Source organism: Xiphophorus maculatus, chromosome 1 (genome assembly GCF_002775205.1).
Source record: "Xiphophorus maculatus strain JP 163 A chromosome 1, X_maculatus-5.0-male, whole genome shotgun sequence".
Taxonomy (NCBI): Eukaryota; Metazoa; Chordata; class Actinopteri; order Cyprinodontiformes; family Poeciliidae; genus Xiphophorus; species Xiphophorus maculatus.
Genome location: NC_036443.1, coordinates 5,979,845 through 5,994,214, shown reverse-complemented (window position 1 = coordinate 5,994,214; position 14,370 = coordinate 5,979,845). Strand labels below are relative to the sequence as shown.

At 40.8% G+C, this 14,370-nt stretch overlaps 1 protein-coding gene across 2 annotated transcripts in view; it reads right to left on the bottom strand.

The window, feature by feature from the left end:
- Positions 1-266: 266 nt before the first annotated feature.
- dennd2d (DENN domain containing 2D) overlaps positions 267-14,370 on the bottom strand; it is a 29,448-nt gene continuing 15,344 nt past the window's right edge. For both annotated transcript variants that reach the window (XM_023333362.1, XM_023333366.1), the window contains 13 exons: positions 13,538-13,588; positions 12,968-13,060; positions 8,266-8,441; positions 7,270-7,382; positions 7,102-7,171; positions 6,933-7,010; positions 6,641-6,781; positions 4,611-4,759; positions 3,241-3,412; positions 2,098-2,148; positions 1,919-2,000; positions 1,581-1,844; positions 267-826 (listed from right to left, as the gene is read on the bottom strand). In XM_023333362.1, coding sequence (XP_023189130.1) covers positions 762-826; positions 1,581-1,844; positions 1,919-2,000; positions 2,098-2,148; positions 3,241-3,412; positions 4,611-4,759; positions 6,641-6,781; positions 6,933-7,010; positions 7,102-7,171; positions 7,270-7,382; positions 8,266-8,441; positions 12,968-13,060; positions 13,538-13,588 — 1,505 coding nt within the window. In that variant the 3' untranslated portion in view covers positions 267-761. The remainder of the gene's footprint in view (positions 827-1,580; positions 1,845-1,918; positions 2,001-2,097; positions 2,149-3,240; positions 3,413-4,610; positions 4,760-6,640; positions 6,782-6,932; positions 7,011-7,101; positions 7,172-7,269; positions 7,383-8,265; positions 8,442-12,967; positions 13,061-13,537; positions 13,589-14,370) is intronic.

Genomic DNA, 14,370 nt, shown 5'->3' with positions numbered 1-14,370 from the left:
ATATGCTTACATAAACTGTAAAATTGATTCATAACATTTTACTATCTTGAATAATAATAATTTAAAAAAATCAAACTTAATAGTTTTATTGAAAGGCAACCTTCTCATTTTGCTATTTCTTATTGAATAAAAGGGTCCAGATGATAGAGCTAGTCTACCTTCTGAGATGCTCGTAAGGAATTAAACCTGTTTCCACTCAAACCGAACCTACAACAGTCTTCCTCTCTTGGGCGCTTACTGCAGTTGTGGAACTAAGTGACCAAAAGCAGCTTGCATTTCACTTTATTATCCGTTTTGTATCAGACGAAATTCTGCAGTGTGTCAATTCAGAGACATTCACAGACAGACATCAAAAAGGTCAGTTGTTAGATAAAATTCGAGACTCTGCTCCAGTTGCGAAGAGGCAGAAAAAACATGAGCTGCTTTCTTAAACTGAACTCAAGCCTTAAAATCACAGCAGGAAAATCCATGGACTTAAACTAATCTTTATTGGAAATGATTTTCCTGTTCATCAGCGCCGCCATGGAGGCCACAGGCTGAGAACGCCTCTCCCATACACCAGTGTTTGACACTGTGAGTAGCAGCAACACAGTCACACAGTAATTCACACTTTGGAACATAATTATTTAAAAGCAAACTTAAAAATAATTACAAAAAAAATAAAAACACAGTGCAATATTCACATCTTTTCCTATGAAGGTCTTGAAATACTTATATATCTATACATATTTATATCTACACCCAGAGTCCCAAAGTGTCAGCTAGTGTTTCTTCGTTTTCTCGTTTTTCTTCTTCTGATATTCAGTGATCTTTCTGTGAAATATACCTGCAAGAGCAAATGACAAGGTTTCAGTTAGTGCGGAGCATGAAATATACAGCGGAAACTTGAATCATTAAAATGTATGATATTTAAAGCAAAGCGCAGTGTTTCTGAAGTGAAAGATCACCCTTTCTGTTAGCTCTGTCTGACAGCAATTAACTAGAACTCCACCGAAATGCGATTCAAGCTGAATTATTAGCGTTTCACAACATAGTAAACCAGCTCATTTTAGTCAAACACCGCAGGTTATGGCTCTGATTGACAACTTCATCAAAATATTAGTTTATTAGAACTAGATCCTCAGCTTAATGACTTATGCAGATACATCCTTCTATTTAATCATCTATAACTTGAAGCAGCTATATCCTTAGAAATAAATGATAAAGTGTGCAGGTTAAGGTGACGTGTCTTCAGAACATTACATTGGCTTTCCATTACCACTATTCCCATGTTGATATCAGAGCAAATTTTAATATTGGTGTGTCCTTAAAGCTACTAATCTATGACAGCGTGGAAACCTATAACAGAACGGAAAGAGGAGAGGGTCAAAACTCCTCTGCGAGGTACTGCCAGTGGCACAGAAAACACTGCTGGATCAAGAGATGGGCCGTTTTTACAAACTCCTCCTTTGTTTTGCTCATCCACAGAGTGAGAAGAAGGAGGCAGGGGAAGAGAGTGGGTCAGAGAGCTTAATGTGTGACTGTCATCCGTTCAGATGGACCTGTGATGAAGTAAGGCGGCCTGGATGCTCTGCTCTCACCTTGCTGCCGTCCTGACGGCTGCTGCTGTTCCAGCTCCTGAACGAACAGGTCAAACATCTGCGTCTGGATGAACTTCTTGACAAAGTGCCGAGTCGTCTTGGACTCGATGGCCTTGTAGAAGCGTCTTTTCTCAAACACGCCAGGACCTTCTTTTGTGTACTTGACGTAGGAGCTGTAATGGCCGACTGTTCTGACAAAGAAATGGAGGAAGGCTTCAGACACCACCCGGTTCACCTCCTCCACCTTCTTCGCCTCCTCTACATCTGAAAGAAAAGAAGAGAAAAGGGATGTAGCGATCTCCCATGCCGACGCTCCTGTTTGACTTGAGTTTACTCACCCGACACCTTTTTCCTCTGACTCAAAGCTTCCAGTATTTCTGCCTGAAGCTTCGGGGGAAGAATCGAGTCCTCGTCACCAGTCTGCACAGGAAGATTTCACTAAATGCAGGGACTTAACAGTTTTGATCAATTACATATTAAGGTAAAGCAAAAATACTGCAGTTATTGTAGCACTTACAGTCACCAGAAAAGTCTTCTCCTTATTCTTCGATAGGTCAACCAGCAGTAGCTGTCACAACAAGAAAGTTAAAGCTATGAGTAACTCAGATTGAGGAATCGCTGAAGCAGCGTAGCTGAGTCATCTAGAGCTGAAAGTTCCTTTTCAAACGCTTTCAGAAACACAAAACCCTAATAAACCTTTTGGTTGCTTAATTATTTATTTCTTCTCATGTATTTTATATTTTAAATGCCACTGAGACCTCTGTTGTTTATTTGACCTACTACCATGGCTCCTCTAAAGAAGGTGTGTCTGGAGAGACAAACCGGTTTAAATCATTTAAATATTGTACTTTAATGTGCATTATATATTACCTTTCTTTTCTTCATGCTAACCTATAAAAACACGCTAAAGGCGCGACAAATTTCGAGAATAGTCAGTGTTACAAGAATGAAGTCATAATAATGTCAGTTTCTGTCGTCTACTCACATCATTTTTCAAGTCTGTTTCCTGCCAATCTTTTGTGATTTTCTTTTTTTTTTTTACCCCTCCAGGGGTCTTTTGTGGGCTCTAGTGTCCCTTATATGACAGTGGGCTGACAGGAAACAGGGAAGGAGGGGGGGGAAGACATGCGGCAAATGTCGTCGGGTCCGGGAGCCGAACCCGCGACGGCCGCGTCGAGGACTCAAGGCCTCCAAATACGGGTCGCGCTAACCACTACGCCGCCACGGCACGCCCATCTTTTGTGATTTTTATACGTTTTTTGTTCTTTAATTTTTTCATTAAATATTCATTATAACTCGACATTTAAAGCTTGCTGCGTTTTGGGTCCATCCACAAACTCACATCATGACAATTAATTCTGAACGTATTCCTTCATCTACTGGATTCAATAACTAACCCTTAGCAAGTGATAATATTGTCATTAAACAATAAATGAGTCTGAAAATATTTTGGCTATTATTTCCTTATTAACCAGATGACGCCCTGACTCGGTCATTTTGATCTAAATTATTAACATCATTCATAATTGCCTTCGGCATCTGTCAGCAGTTGTTCGTAGCCAAGCCAAACGGTCAGTTGCACAACATTTTGCTCAGTGAGCTACATAAACATGAGAAACACATTAAGGTTGAAAGATGTGACAAACAAAAGCGGACTCACATCACTCTGGTCGGTGACCAGGTCCAGCAGGCATTTCTGGACCCCCAGCAGGTAAGGGGTGGGCGCCATCACCACGTCGATCAGGATTTCTGGAACGATGGAGATGAAGGTGTGCTGCCAGGTGAAAGGATAAAGGAGGGCTGCTACTGCATGAAGGACCTGAGATAATGTGCTGCAGGCAGGCAGACAGACAGACAGACATCTTCATCAACAAATCTGATGGCACATCATATTGCATTAATGTATGCATCTACAGAAGAAGGAAAGAGTCAAAATGAAACACACAGCACAGTTAGATTTTCTAGTTTGCCATGATTGTTTCCACACACACTTAAAGGGGCAGTGTTATGCATTTTTCTGCCACATAGAATCCTTTTAGCACAGTCAAGTAACTATGTTAACGTCAGTTATAAAATTACTGTGTATATCCTACATGACCCAAAAGAAATTTGACTTTGTAATTTAGCGCCTTGAAATTGGGCCTCTGTCTCATTAAAAATTCTGGCTCTTTCTCAAACTCCACCTACATGGCTCCTCTATTAGCTCTTTAACAGCGTTTTTACCAGCGTTGCACTGAGAAGTAGCTCCTATCATTAGTTCCAGTTGCTAATTGCGGCTGGCTAGTCTGAAGGAGCCGAGAGGGTGAGTTACAGGGGGAGGAATGCTCTGTCGGAAACTTGGAAACTGCAGGAGCTGCATATTGAAGGAGGTGCTTGGTCCACCCAGACCTATTGCACAGCTGAATGGTTGTCATGGAGATTAAAGGATTTTTCAAACATGCATAAAATAATCAGGTATGTTTTCCATGAGGGATTAACATTATAGCATGTTGTAAAGCTTAATAAAAGTCAATTTTACATTATAAAGATTCTTTAATATTTTTGTAACACTTTTTTCATGACCTCAAGAAATTTTATGCTTAAAAAAGATTTTGTCTGAATATGTTAAAATTCCAATCCAATGTCATGAGGGCTTATTTTATCTCCAATGATAATTCATGAGCATTTTTTTGTTTCTCGTGAGACGAAACGATCTTTTTTCTAAAGAAAAAAACCCAAAACAAACTCCTCTGATTGGTTAATCGGCACCTCGTGACGGTTCCTCTCCCATAATAAAAACACAATGATGAGATCTAAGCTGCGTCTAATTCTGTATCGCTCCTTCATATTTCTAACACTGATGTTTTATTTATATACCCTATAATTTAATGCGGCATATCATTGCTACACTTCCTTCCAGAGAGTTCTCCTCTCGGTGAGACGAGCCCAGAAAAACTCCAAAGGGAGAAAAGAAGGAGACGTCCTGAACAAGGTCCATCTGTCCTGATAAATACCAAACACTGAAATAGTTTGCTGTGTCAGTTCATTTACCCCAGTTCATCTGCAAAGAAAATAATCCGTCTCTCGAGAACGGCAGCAGCAAACACCTGCAGCACCTCCTCGTCTGTCAGGCAGTCGAACAGAGTGCAGAAGTTGACGTGCTCCAGCCAAGAATCCAACGGTCGGGTCAAGTGTATGATCTGTGGGAGAAAACGCTGCAGTCATTATTGAAATCACCACAGGTGACTCATTCGGAGTGCATATCTGGATGAAATCATCGCATTTGGACAATATTACATCCAGGTGTTCACACACTCCAAATGGTTTTTCTTTTTGTATTTATGAATTATTAGTTATACCTATCTCATGTATTCAACCAGGAACTGTCGCTGGGTAAGTTAGATAACTTGATGAAAATCAGGGTGTCCCTACAACCTTCTCATTTCCAACTGGGTTATGGACACTGGCCACACACTGGACCCCGGATAAAACTCATTGGCCAATTTCAGGTGCGGTCTTTTTATATTGAAGAATTTTTATTGTTATTTTTTGAACATTTTGAAATGATAATAATGCAAGGTTTGAAATACATGCCAACACAACAGAAAGTTATGCTAAAACGTTTTGATTTTGCATTTTGTTGACCCTTCTGGGCCACCGTATGAACCAACCAACCATCAATTTGTATCAGCTGATGTGTAAACCTACCTACCGATAAAATGAGCTGTAATTTCCACGAATACATTTTTTTTTTTTTGGATAGAGCAACAAAACCAGCTCCAGGAGCCCCTATTCTTCTAAATTTGGTCTTGAGTCTTGTCTTTCTACTGTTTCTGGAGTTGATTCGACCTGCTGTTGTTTAGTTAGGAGACAATGGCAACAACAAAAGTCTAATGCAATATTAGCGTGGAAATCGTCACGGTCTGACAGCGGGGAAGCGGACGGGTTGTCCCGTCAGACTGTCAGTTTTTGAAACCACACAAGTAAAAAAACAAAAAAAAAAAACCGTAAAAGATCAATCAATGATCAATGGCCAGCATCACTAAATACTTGAAATGGCTGTGAGCTGTTGAAACATGGTATATGACCTAATGCAGACAAGGGTTAAGCTTTTAATCAGGAGCTTCTTGGGTAACACAGGACAGGTTCAGACAAAGCTCCATGTGAACACACCCACCCAGAAGGTCTTATATAAAAGTCACAGTGTTATCAGGCTAGAAATTAAAATTGTTCTGCAGAATTTCGCCATGAAAACAATCTGCCTTTTTAATCTCTTTATTTGTTTTGCTTCACGTTTTCCATGCTTGCAACTAAATCTGCCTCCTTCAAGATGCCTGAACTGGTTAAACATAAATGTTACAGAAGGAGTTCCTGCATACACTCAATATTTTAGGCATGTTGATTTCCATGACATTCTGCCTGCAATGCAAGCGCCTGACATACAAGAATTACAGCCAAGGTTCTGTTGTTGTGGATTTTTTTCAACACTTAAGGTTAAACTATTTAAACACTTTAAGCCTACTGAACTTAAAACACAAAGCTGACATTATTCATAGTAAGAATTGGGATTTGATATCAGCAAATACTTAATGAAAGTCACATGGAATTAACGTGTAAAGCTCAGGGCGGTGACGATCCCGACTTTCAGTTTCTTTTCCAGTTTGACTTGCTTTCTAAGATGCCTGGTCATGTGGCAGTTCAGTCCCCTCTGACATGTGGATGTTGTTTCTGGATCTCGGCCATAACTCTGACAGAACAATGTAATCACAAGCTGATAACAGCAGAGCCTGCTGCTTGGAGTTCTCTTTGTAAAACAGATTGTTTTCCCTTAAAATGACTGAGGACCTCCTTTCCTGGCTGAGTAAGCGAGAAGGAAGTGAACTGGTCAACACGTGAACTACTGCTTTTATGTTGAAAGCTTCCACTACACGTGAGCTGTTCTGATTCAGCCACCGTCCTGCAGAGTCGTGACGGGAGTACAAGAAGAGAAACAGACCTTAGACATTTTCATCAGGAGAGGTGAAGTGCTGAGTTCACAGCAGGTGGGGGAGGGGGTGATTTTTTTCTTTTTTTTTTCTGACCTCAGTGCCCGACTCAGGAATGAAGCTCTTAATCTCCACTGTTTGTCCTGGAGCCGGGAATGAAGCCTCTCTCAGCTTCTGCATGAATGGGTAGATCAAGGCCATGGAGATCTGCCGACGCTTCTCCACTTCATCGAATATCTGCGCACGAGATGTTGTTACACACCACGGTTACATCCTTTATGTGCTGTTGCTAGGATCCTGTTTGTTTGTTACTCCCACACAAGTTGCCAGGATCCGATGCAATAAGATCCCAGCTATGAATGCTCTTCCACGGCGTGTTGCACCGTACCTTGGAGAAGAGGCCGAAGCAGGCCAGCGAACTGATGATACAGAAAGCCTCTGGAGGTCGAGCTCCTCTTCCTCCTGGCTGTAAATCGGAAGAATTAAAGCGTAGACATTTTTTATTTTTCACCGGAAGTATTTCCCACCAGTTTGAAGAGTTTGATCCTCAGACTCACCAGTAATCTCCTGCAGTATCCGTTTCGTCTACTGCCATCGATCTCAGTCAGAACAAAGGAGAAGGTCTCGCTGGATGTTGACAAAATGAAAAGCAAAAAAAAAAAAACTGCAGTTGACATAAACAGCAAAAAACATAAATAGGAGACAGCCAGATGAGTTGTGTTCACCTGTGGTACTCTGTCAAAGGAGCCCAACTGATGCCCTCTGGGAAACAAAATAGCGTGATTGCCTTTAGGGTCTTCTCCTCTTCCTCCTTCTGATATTTGGCCATGACGTCTCTCTGACCAGAAACCCACATGGTGTTATAAACACGCTCTATCAGATGTGCTGTACTCACTTGAAATTCTTACATGCGTTATACAGAGGCTACATGCTTTCTTCAGGTCAACCATCAAGATCTTAATAAAAATTTTGCAAATTAATACGCTGTCACTGGTGTGTCTTAGCACCGATGTTTAGACAGAAGAGGAGTGCTCTGGGTTCAGCTCTCTGTTTGTTTGATTTTTTAAAACAAAATTTAAACTGACATATGAAATGAAGAAGATTCCAATTAACAGGGATAGGATCACGTCATGCTTTGTTGACTGATAGACAAGCTGCTAGTCACCGTTAAAAACAGATGAAAAACTTGCAAAGATCAAAACAAGACATAATGAAGGCATGGACCACCACATCAAAGTCACTGAACTGCATAACTTAAAAAAATTTGCTTTTATCATTAAAAAAAAAAAAAACAAGGTTATTTTATATATACACAGAAATGACTAGTTAGGAGGTTAGATTTTCAAACAAATCTTATGTTTTGTTTTCATCTACAATGTTAAATAAAACATGATAAGTATCAATTAATCAGAAGGTAATCATACAGGTGGCAATAAAGTATTTAAATAAATACTCATGTCAAGTATATACTGCACACTGTTACTTGAGAGGAGATGAGAAAATCCGGAAAATAAAATAAAAATTAATTCCTCTTACAGTAGACAGTTGGTGTTGTAAAGTATGTTCACAAAGTTATCGATTTAAAGCTTTAACAACTTTTACTGCAAACCTTTTCGAGAAAGATTAACACCAGTTCAACACTCTGACCCACATTATTTAAAACAAGAGCGCGTCAAAGAGCCAACAGCCTGCGTAAACCTGGATTTCACTGTGTGACTGACCTTAGGAAACTGGTAGGTGATTTGAGGCTCATAGTTGCTGCCATCTTTCTTCTTCTTCAGGCTGACCACCACTAGATACTCAAAGAAGTACTGGCCACTGACACGGCGGGGCTGAATGGGCACATTGTCCATGACGAGGTTCTCCCTCGTCTCTGCAAGATCAGGCTCTTTGATTTCTACACAGAAACACACAAATATAAACTGAGTTAGAGAGCAGATAGGGAGGTAGGCTGATGTCGCCATCTGATGCCTGAACTAATGACGGCTAAAATCAGAACAGCTCCATTCTCTGCTTATAGGTGGAGGAAGATGCATGACTGGGGTGGACTAAAAAGACCATGGGGACATAAACTTGAAGGGAAGAGATAAAGGATATATTATATTTTAGAACATGCTTTTCAACCACTTGAACAATACAGGACATGGCCATATTAAAACCCCCATTTAGGGTCTTCAAGTCAATATTGACTAAAGCAGTTCTTAGGATAAACCAGGGTGTAAAATAGGGTTTCACTCATCGATGGATGGATGACCAGAGGAAGGCTTGGAACTGTGTTTATGGACAAATTTAAAACTGAATCGCACTTTGAGCTTATTCACTACGACTGATCAATCGATAGATCTACACTTGACAACGTTTTGTGAGTGGCAAGAACATCACCATTGGGTTTCTTTGCAATGTGTTCTGTGTCAGACTTTGTATTTTGTCATTTGTATTTCAAATGACACATGGTTACTCCACCCAGAGTTTGTTAGCCCACTAGTGGACATTGGCCAAAATGTAGAGCAGCTTCAGATACAGATTTAATCAAAACCAAAATCATATTTCAGGGTCTCAACAGAGCTCCGCGTTTCTCTGTGAATCAGTATTCAAATATAATTCTTGTCTCAAGGATAGAACCTCACTGACTGGTTTCAGTCAGTCATGAGTAAATGTTCTTCATCTTCCACAGAAAAGCACAGTCACTGATTGTTAGAAAAATTATCCTCCTGTTCATTTACTCATGAGTTTATTTTACAAATTATGTTTTCATATTATTCTTTTCATATTATTACTCTCATATTATTCTTCTTTTTATATTTACTTAACTTCTCTTTCTTTTGTAGTATATTATTAACTTTGTTTAGGATGTTTGCTTGGAAGCTAAGAGAAATGCAAAGAAAGAACTGGCAGAATTGAGTCCAGACAGTGTTTGACAGCGATTCGTTGCGTCTGTTCTCAATTCTCCTATTCTGCAGAAAAGAAATTAAAAGAAACCTAATCTCTGTCTCTGGCTGATTCTTTGCAGGTTATGACAAAATAAACCTATCACTGATGTTGTTCTTTTTGGATCTGATCGTATTGATCCCTGCTGCTTAGCACTTTATCGATTAGTAAGTTCCAACATGCCAGAGGACGAGGATGGCGTTCCTGAGCTGAAAGCTTTCAGGTGGATGCTGTGGTGGAACAGAACCAGAACCAGCAGCAGCAGCAGCAGCAGAGTGAAGCAGGAGGTCTTAAATAGAGCACCCTAATTGGTAAGGTATGTTCACATGTGAAGCAGTCAGGACTCTCAGCTTTGAGCCGAGTGGCTGAACAGAAACACACTGTTAGTTCCTGTGTTCTCCCTGAGTGCCATCTTCACCTGCAGGTAAAGATCCGGGCCAGGATGAGATCAGTGAAGCCTCAAATAAAAGTTACTGGCCTTGCAAAAAGCAAACTTCAATAATCCATCTTTATAGACTTCTTAAGATCTGTTATTAACATAAGACTCAAAAAAAAAAAAAAAAGAAACAGTAGTAGTCTGCGTAAAAATAAGCCATGTCTGTATTGCAGAGCAGGCTGCGAAGCTTCTAGTGGAGATAAAATGTCAGCGTTCACAGTTAAAAATAGGGAGTCCAAGGAACAGCTGCTGTTTACAGTAAACGCTACCAGTGCCACCTCATTAGGTCAACACAAGAGCACACCTATTATAGACGGTGAGTCAGAAGGCGTGTGGACACCGTCAAGCAGAGTCTCAGAAAAACAAGATGCACTACATTCTTACAGTATGTCATCTCCAGGTCCGTTCCCAATCCCCACTTGTCAATTCGCATGTCCTGTGTGTTGTTTATCTACGGTTCAGTGGGTTTTTCACGTTGTTGCTGGAGGCGCTTGGTTCAACAACCCCTGAAACAACATCAACTATGCTAATGTGCAGTTTGGTTCCAAATAAAAGTAGTCCTACATCACGTAACACACCAGACCAGTAACTGTTTGTGTAGGGATTAGATTTGTGCATTGCAAATAAAATAACAGAAAACTAACAGACCTAACAATCCTCACATGCAATCTGCCGATTTGCTGTAACTAAATCATGAATTGAAAATAATAGCTGTTTGGCTTTCAGTCATGCTGTGGAAAAAACAAGAGACAATCCTTTATTTAAGAATGAAGGAAACAAATGTTTTACATGGTGGTTACTGAGATTTACTGTCTGATTATGGGTGTTTAAAACAGGCAGCTATGAAGTAGCTAATTTGCCACTGGACCTTAAATCCAACAGAAAACTCATGGACTGACATCAAGCACTCTGTCACTGAGGTAAAATCAATAAATACAGAGGAACTGTGGAATGGACTCCAGCCATTCAAGTCTAGAAACCATGATCATAACGAAATCTTTACTTCAGTGACTGACAGGAACGTTAAGTCCTCCAGCTGCGTTAGAGAGCAACATAAACTGCTACTGATTTTACTTTCCTCACTTTGTGTAGAGAGAAAACCCAACTGATCAATTGTGCTTCATGGTTTGTTTCAGAACGGACTGTGCAATGTCCCCAAAGCATTTCCATTTAAGGTGACGAAAATATTGTAGGGATTTTGATCTTTACTCACTTTTTTGAAACACATCGCTATGATTTTAAAATCCTCTGACATTAGGGCTGCATAATATTAGAAGGTCTTGCAATGGCGATGATATTGGTAAATATTACAATGACGATATCAGATGCGATATATGCCTATTATATGCTTCCATTACTCTGTGACCTTTCACCTTTTCTGTATTATCCTTTGTGTCTGACGGGGCACTCAATGCACACAGTGAACACTAATGAGCCAACAAACACTGGATTCCAAACAGTCCTTTGTGATGTAAATATTGCACACACTGACATTTGAGTGTAAGACACAACACTCTGTAGAAGTACAGGAGAAGAATACGAGCTCAGCACAATAAGAGACGATGTACCATTTAACCAACAACCACAACAGGAAGATGATGCACATTTTGACATGTTTCTTACACCACTTTCACAGCATGAACTGATTCCTACTCCTATACCGATTACATCCCTGTGTAACTTCAACAAAGATGTGGATACCTTTTTTTTTTTAAGTGCTGGAAAGACATATTTCTTTCTTCGAGTTGCTGAAGCTCTACTTCATGCGGAGATGACCTCTCTCTCAACTTTCCAGTTTCTGTGTGAGCGCACGCCCTAGCACTCTCCTACCTTTTAAGGGGTTTGGCAAAGAATTCATCTGTGCTTTAAAAGCTACAGCTAATATTTTCCAAGTTTACGAATCCAACCGCGAAAAGAAAACAGGTGTAAAATCTGTAAAGGGCTTAAAGATGTTATAAAGCTGTCAGTCCTTTTGTTACTTTTTCTTTTTTTTAGATACAATGGATAAGAACAGTGCTGAACTGTGGGGTCAGGGTGGAAATGTGGCCGATCAGTTCCAAGTTACAGCCTCTGACATCTAATAGGATGCATCCCGACATGCATTGCAAATGATCTGCGTTCTGTAGAACATGGTCCTTTGAATGACGAACACTTTTCCATTTAAAAGGAGATGCTTCTTTGCTTGAAGTGCATCTTAAGGAATTTTCAGGAAGTTCAGTAACTAATAGTCCTACTCCAATAAAACCCAGTACAACCTCCGATGGTTTTCCATTACCACTGAGTAACAGCTCTGGAGGGTGGAGACGTCATATAGTGGTTGGGGGGTCAAGAGTCCAAAGAACAGCGCAACGTACTCTGTATGCAACACAAACACAACGCAACACCGGAGAACACAGAAGCTGTGCTGAACATTCAACTCAGTTTGCAGCTTTTTGTCAGACTCAAAAACTAAGTCAGAAAAGGGCTGTGGGCGGTGAGACATAACACTGCTGAAGTACGGAAGACTCTAAGACACAACACTCTGCAGAACTTTATGGGAGAGTGTGAGACGTAAACAGTGACTTCACCCTGAGCCAAGCAGTGATCCACTGTCTTCCTGAAACCCCCGTTTCTGGTGGTCATGTAACACATATTTACAACAACGTCACGAATCCACAGTGCTCAAAGTTATCATATGACTAATGCTTTCTCTGAATGAAATAAAATAAAACACGTTTTATTTTCAATTGAAAGTTCCTAACAAATTACGTTGGTACTTGTGCATCAATTTGCAAAATGTCGTTGTCACAGTGACTGCTGCTGCTCGTACTTCTGGCTGTTCATACATGGAGCTTGTCTTTGCAGACTGGCATGGAGGTGCACCTTTCACCCACTCCATGCACTTTAGACTCACTGAGCCCATCCAGCCGTTGCTTTACTGAACACTCTGCTCCTTTACTCAGAGAGCAGGCTAATTCTGACTTCCTGCACTCTGGCATCAAAGGGAGGAAATACAAACGAAAACCACCTTTAGCAACATCAACAAAACCAGACAAACATCCACTTGACATGCTACTCACTGTCCTTTCTGCCTTTGCGGAACGAGGGCCACATAGCACTGAACCTCTTGAGGGCCCCTTGGCGTCCATCGTCGTCCCCTGGTGGTGTTGCACCTACGAGGGGGGGGGGGGGGGAACAAAACAAAAACACGCAGCTCAACAACACCGAAGTCGCACAGCAGCTTCGCCACGCTTCCTGTGCGGCTTTCAGCACTCAGACAGTTTGCAGGTAGCGCACCTGAACGCGCTGCACTGCCTTATGCACCGACAACCTCTAACACGGGCGACCGTCACGAAGACGTTAAAACGCCTGTTGGTTCATGAAGGGCTCCCGGAAGATGGAGTCACAGTAAAAAAAAAAAAGAAAGCACGCTCCCTTTGAAAAGTTTTCCACACTTTTGCATCTAAACAATTATGGTTTTGTAAGGTTGAATTTAACAATTGAATTCAATTAATTGAACTTTTAATAACTGAAAAACGTATAATCATTGAATAATGTTAAATAAAAACAGCTCACATACATACATGCATACATATTGGATTTTTTTTTATTTTTAGCATGAAAAGGCTCTAAAAACACCAGAAACTCACAGCGTTTTCCAGGCACATCGGCGGTGGCGAAGTTCTCTTTGGGCTGCTCACCTGCACCACACAAACAGTCTGCGGTTAGTCAGGATCCACATTTAACACACCCATCCTCTCACATCCCAGCTTTATTAATTAACTGAAATGGTCACCACGAGGCTAAAGCCAGGCTGCGGATGGTTGGGTTTTCACTGTGGACACCGGCTGGCCTGAGACAACGCATTATGTTGCATTGTGCAGAAATCCAACATAATGATTGAGGCTCAGAGTATCTGTGTCCCAACTGATAAGTTGTACAGTCTGTCCTCCCTCTGCCCAAGTTGAGAAAGCCACTGATTGGCCGCTAGTCCAGCGTGTCTTTGTGTTGCCCTGTGATGGATTTGTGGCCTGTCCAGATGCACATGAAGATGCGGCTCAACGTTAACTAGACTAGAACTGAGCTTGTTTGGGGACTTAATCACCATGGTAACCACTAAAACGAATAATCATAAAGAGGCTCGGTTAATAAAGTTCGGCTCCAGTCAGTAATCCTGCCTCCTGAAGAACCGAACAGCAGACAGTCTGCACGACGTGTAGATTGTCTGCGCAGCTGAAAACGCTGCTCTGTTAAAAATGCTTTCAGGTCAGCGGAAATACAGTCAATTTCTTTTTTCCCACTAGATACGATTTCAATCTATTTTTATTCTTTATCGATTTCTTTTCAGAAAAAGAAATAAAAAATGTCTGACAATATTTTCAAAGAGTTACTTTTATTTCAGTCAGTCCTTCTGTGAGTTGTACGGCAGAGTATTAGGGCCGGGCCAGGAGAATTTTTGTTTAATCGTGAGGATAAAGTCACT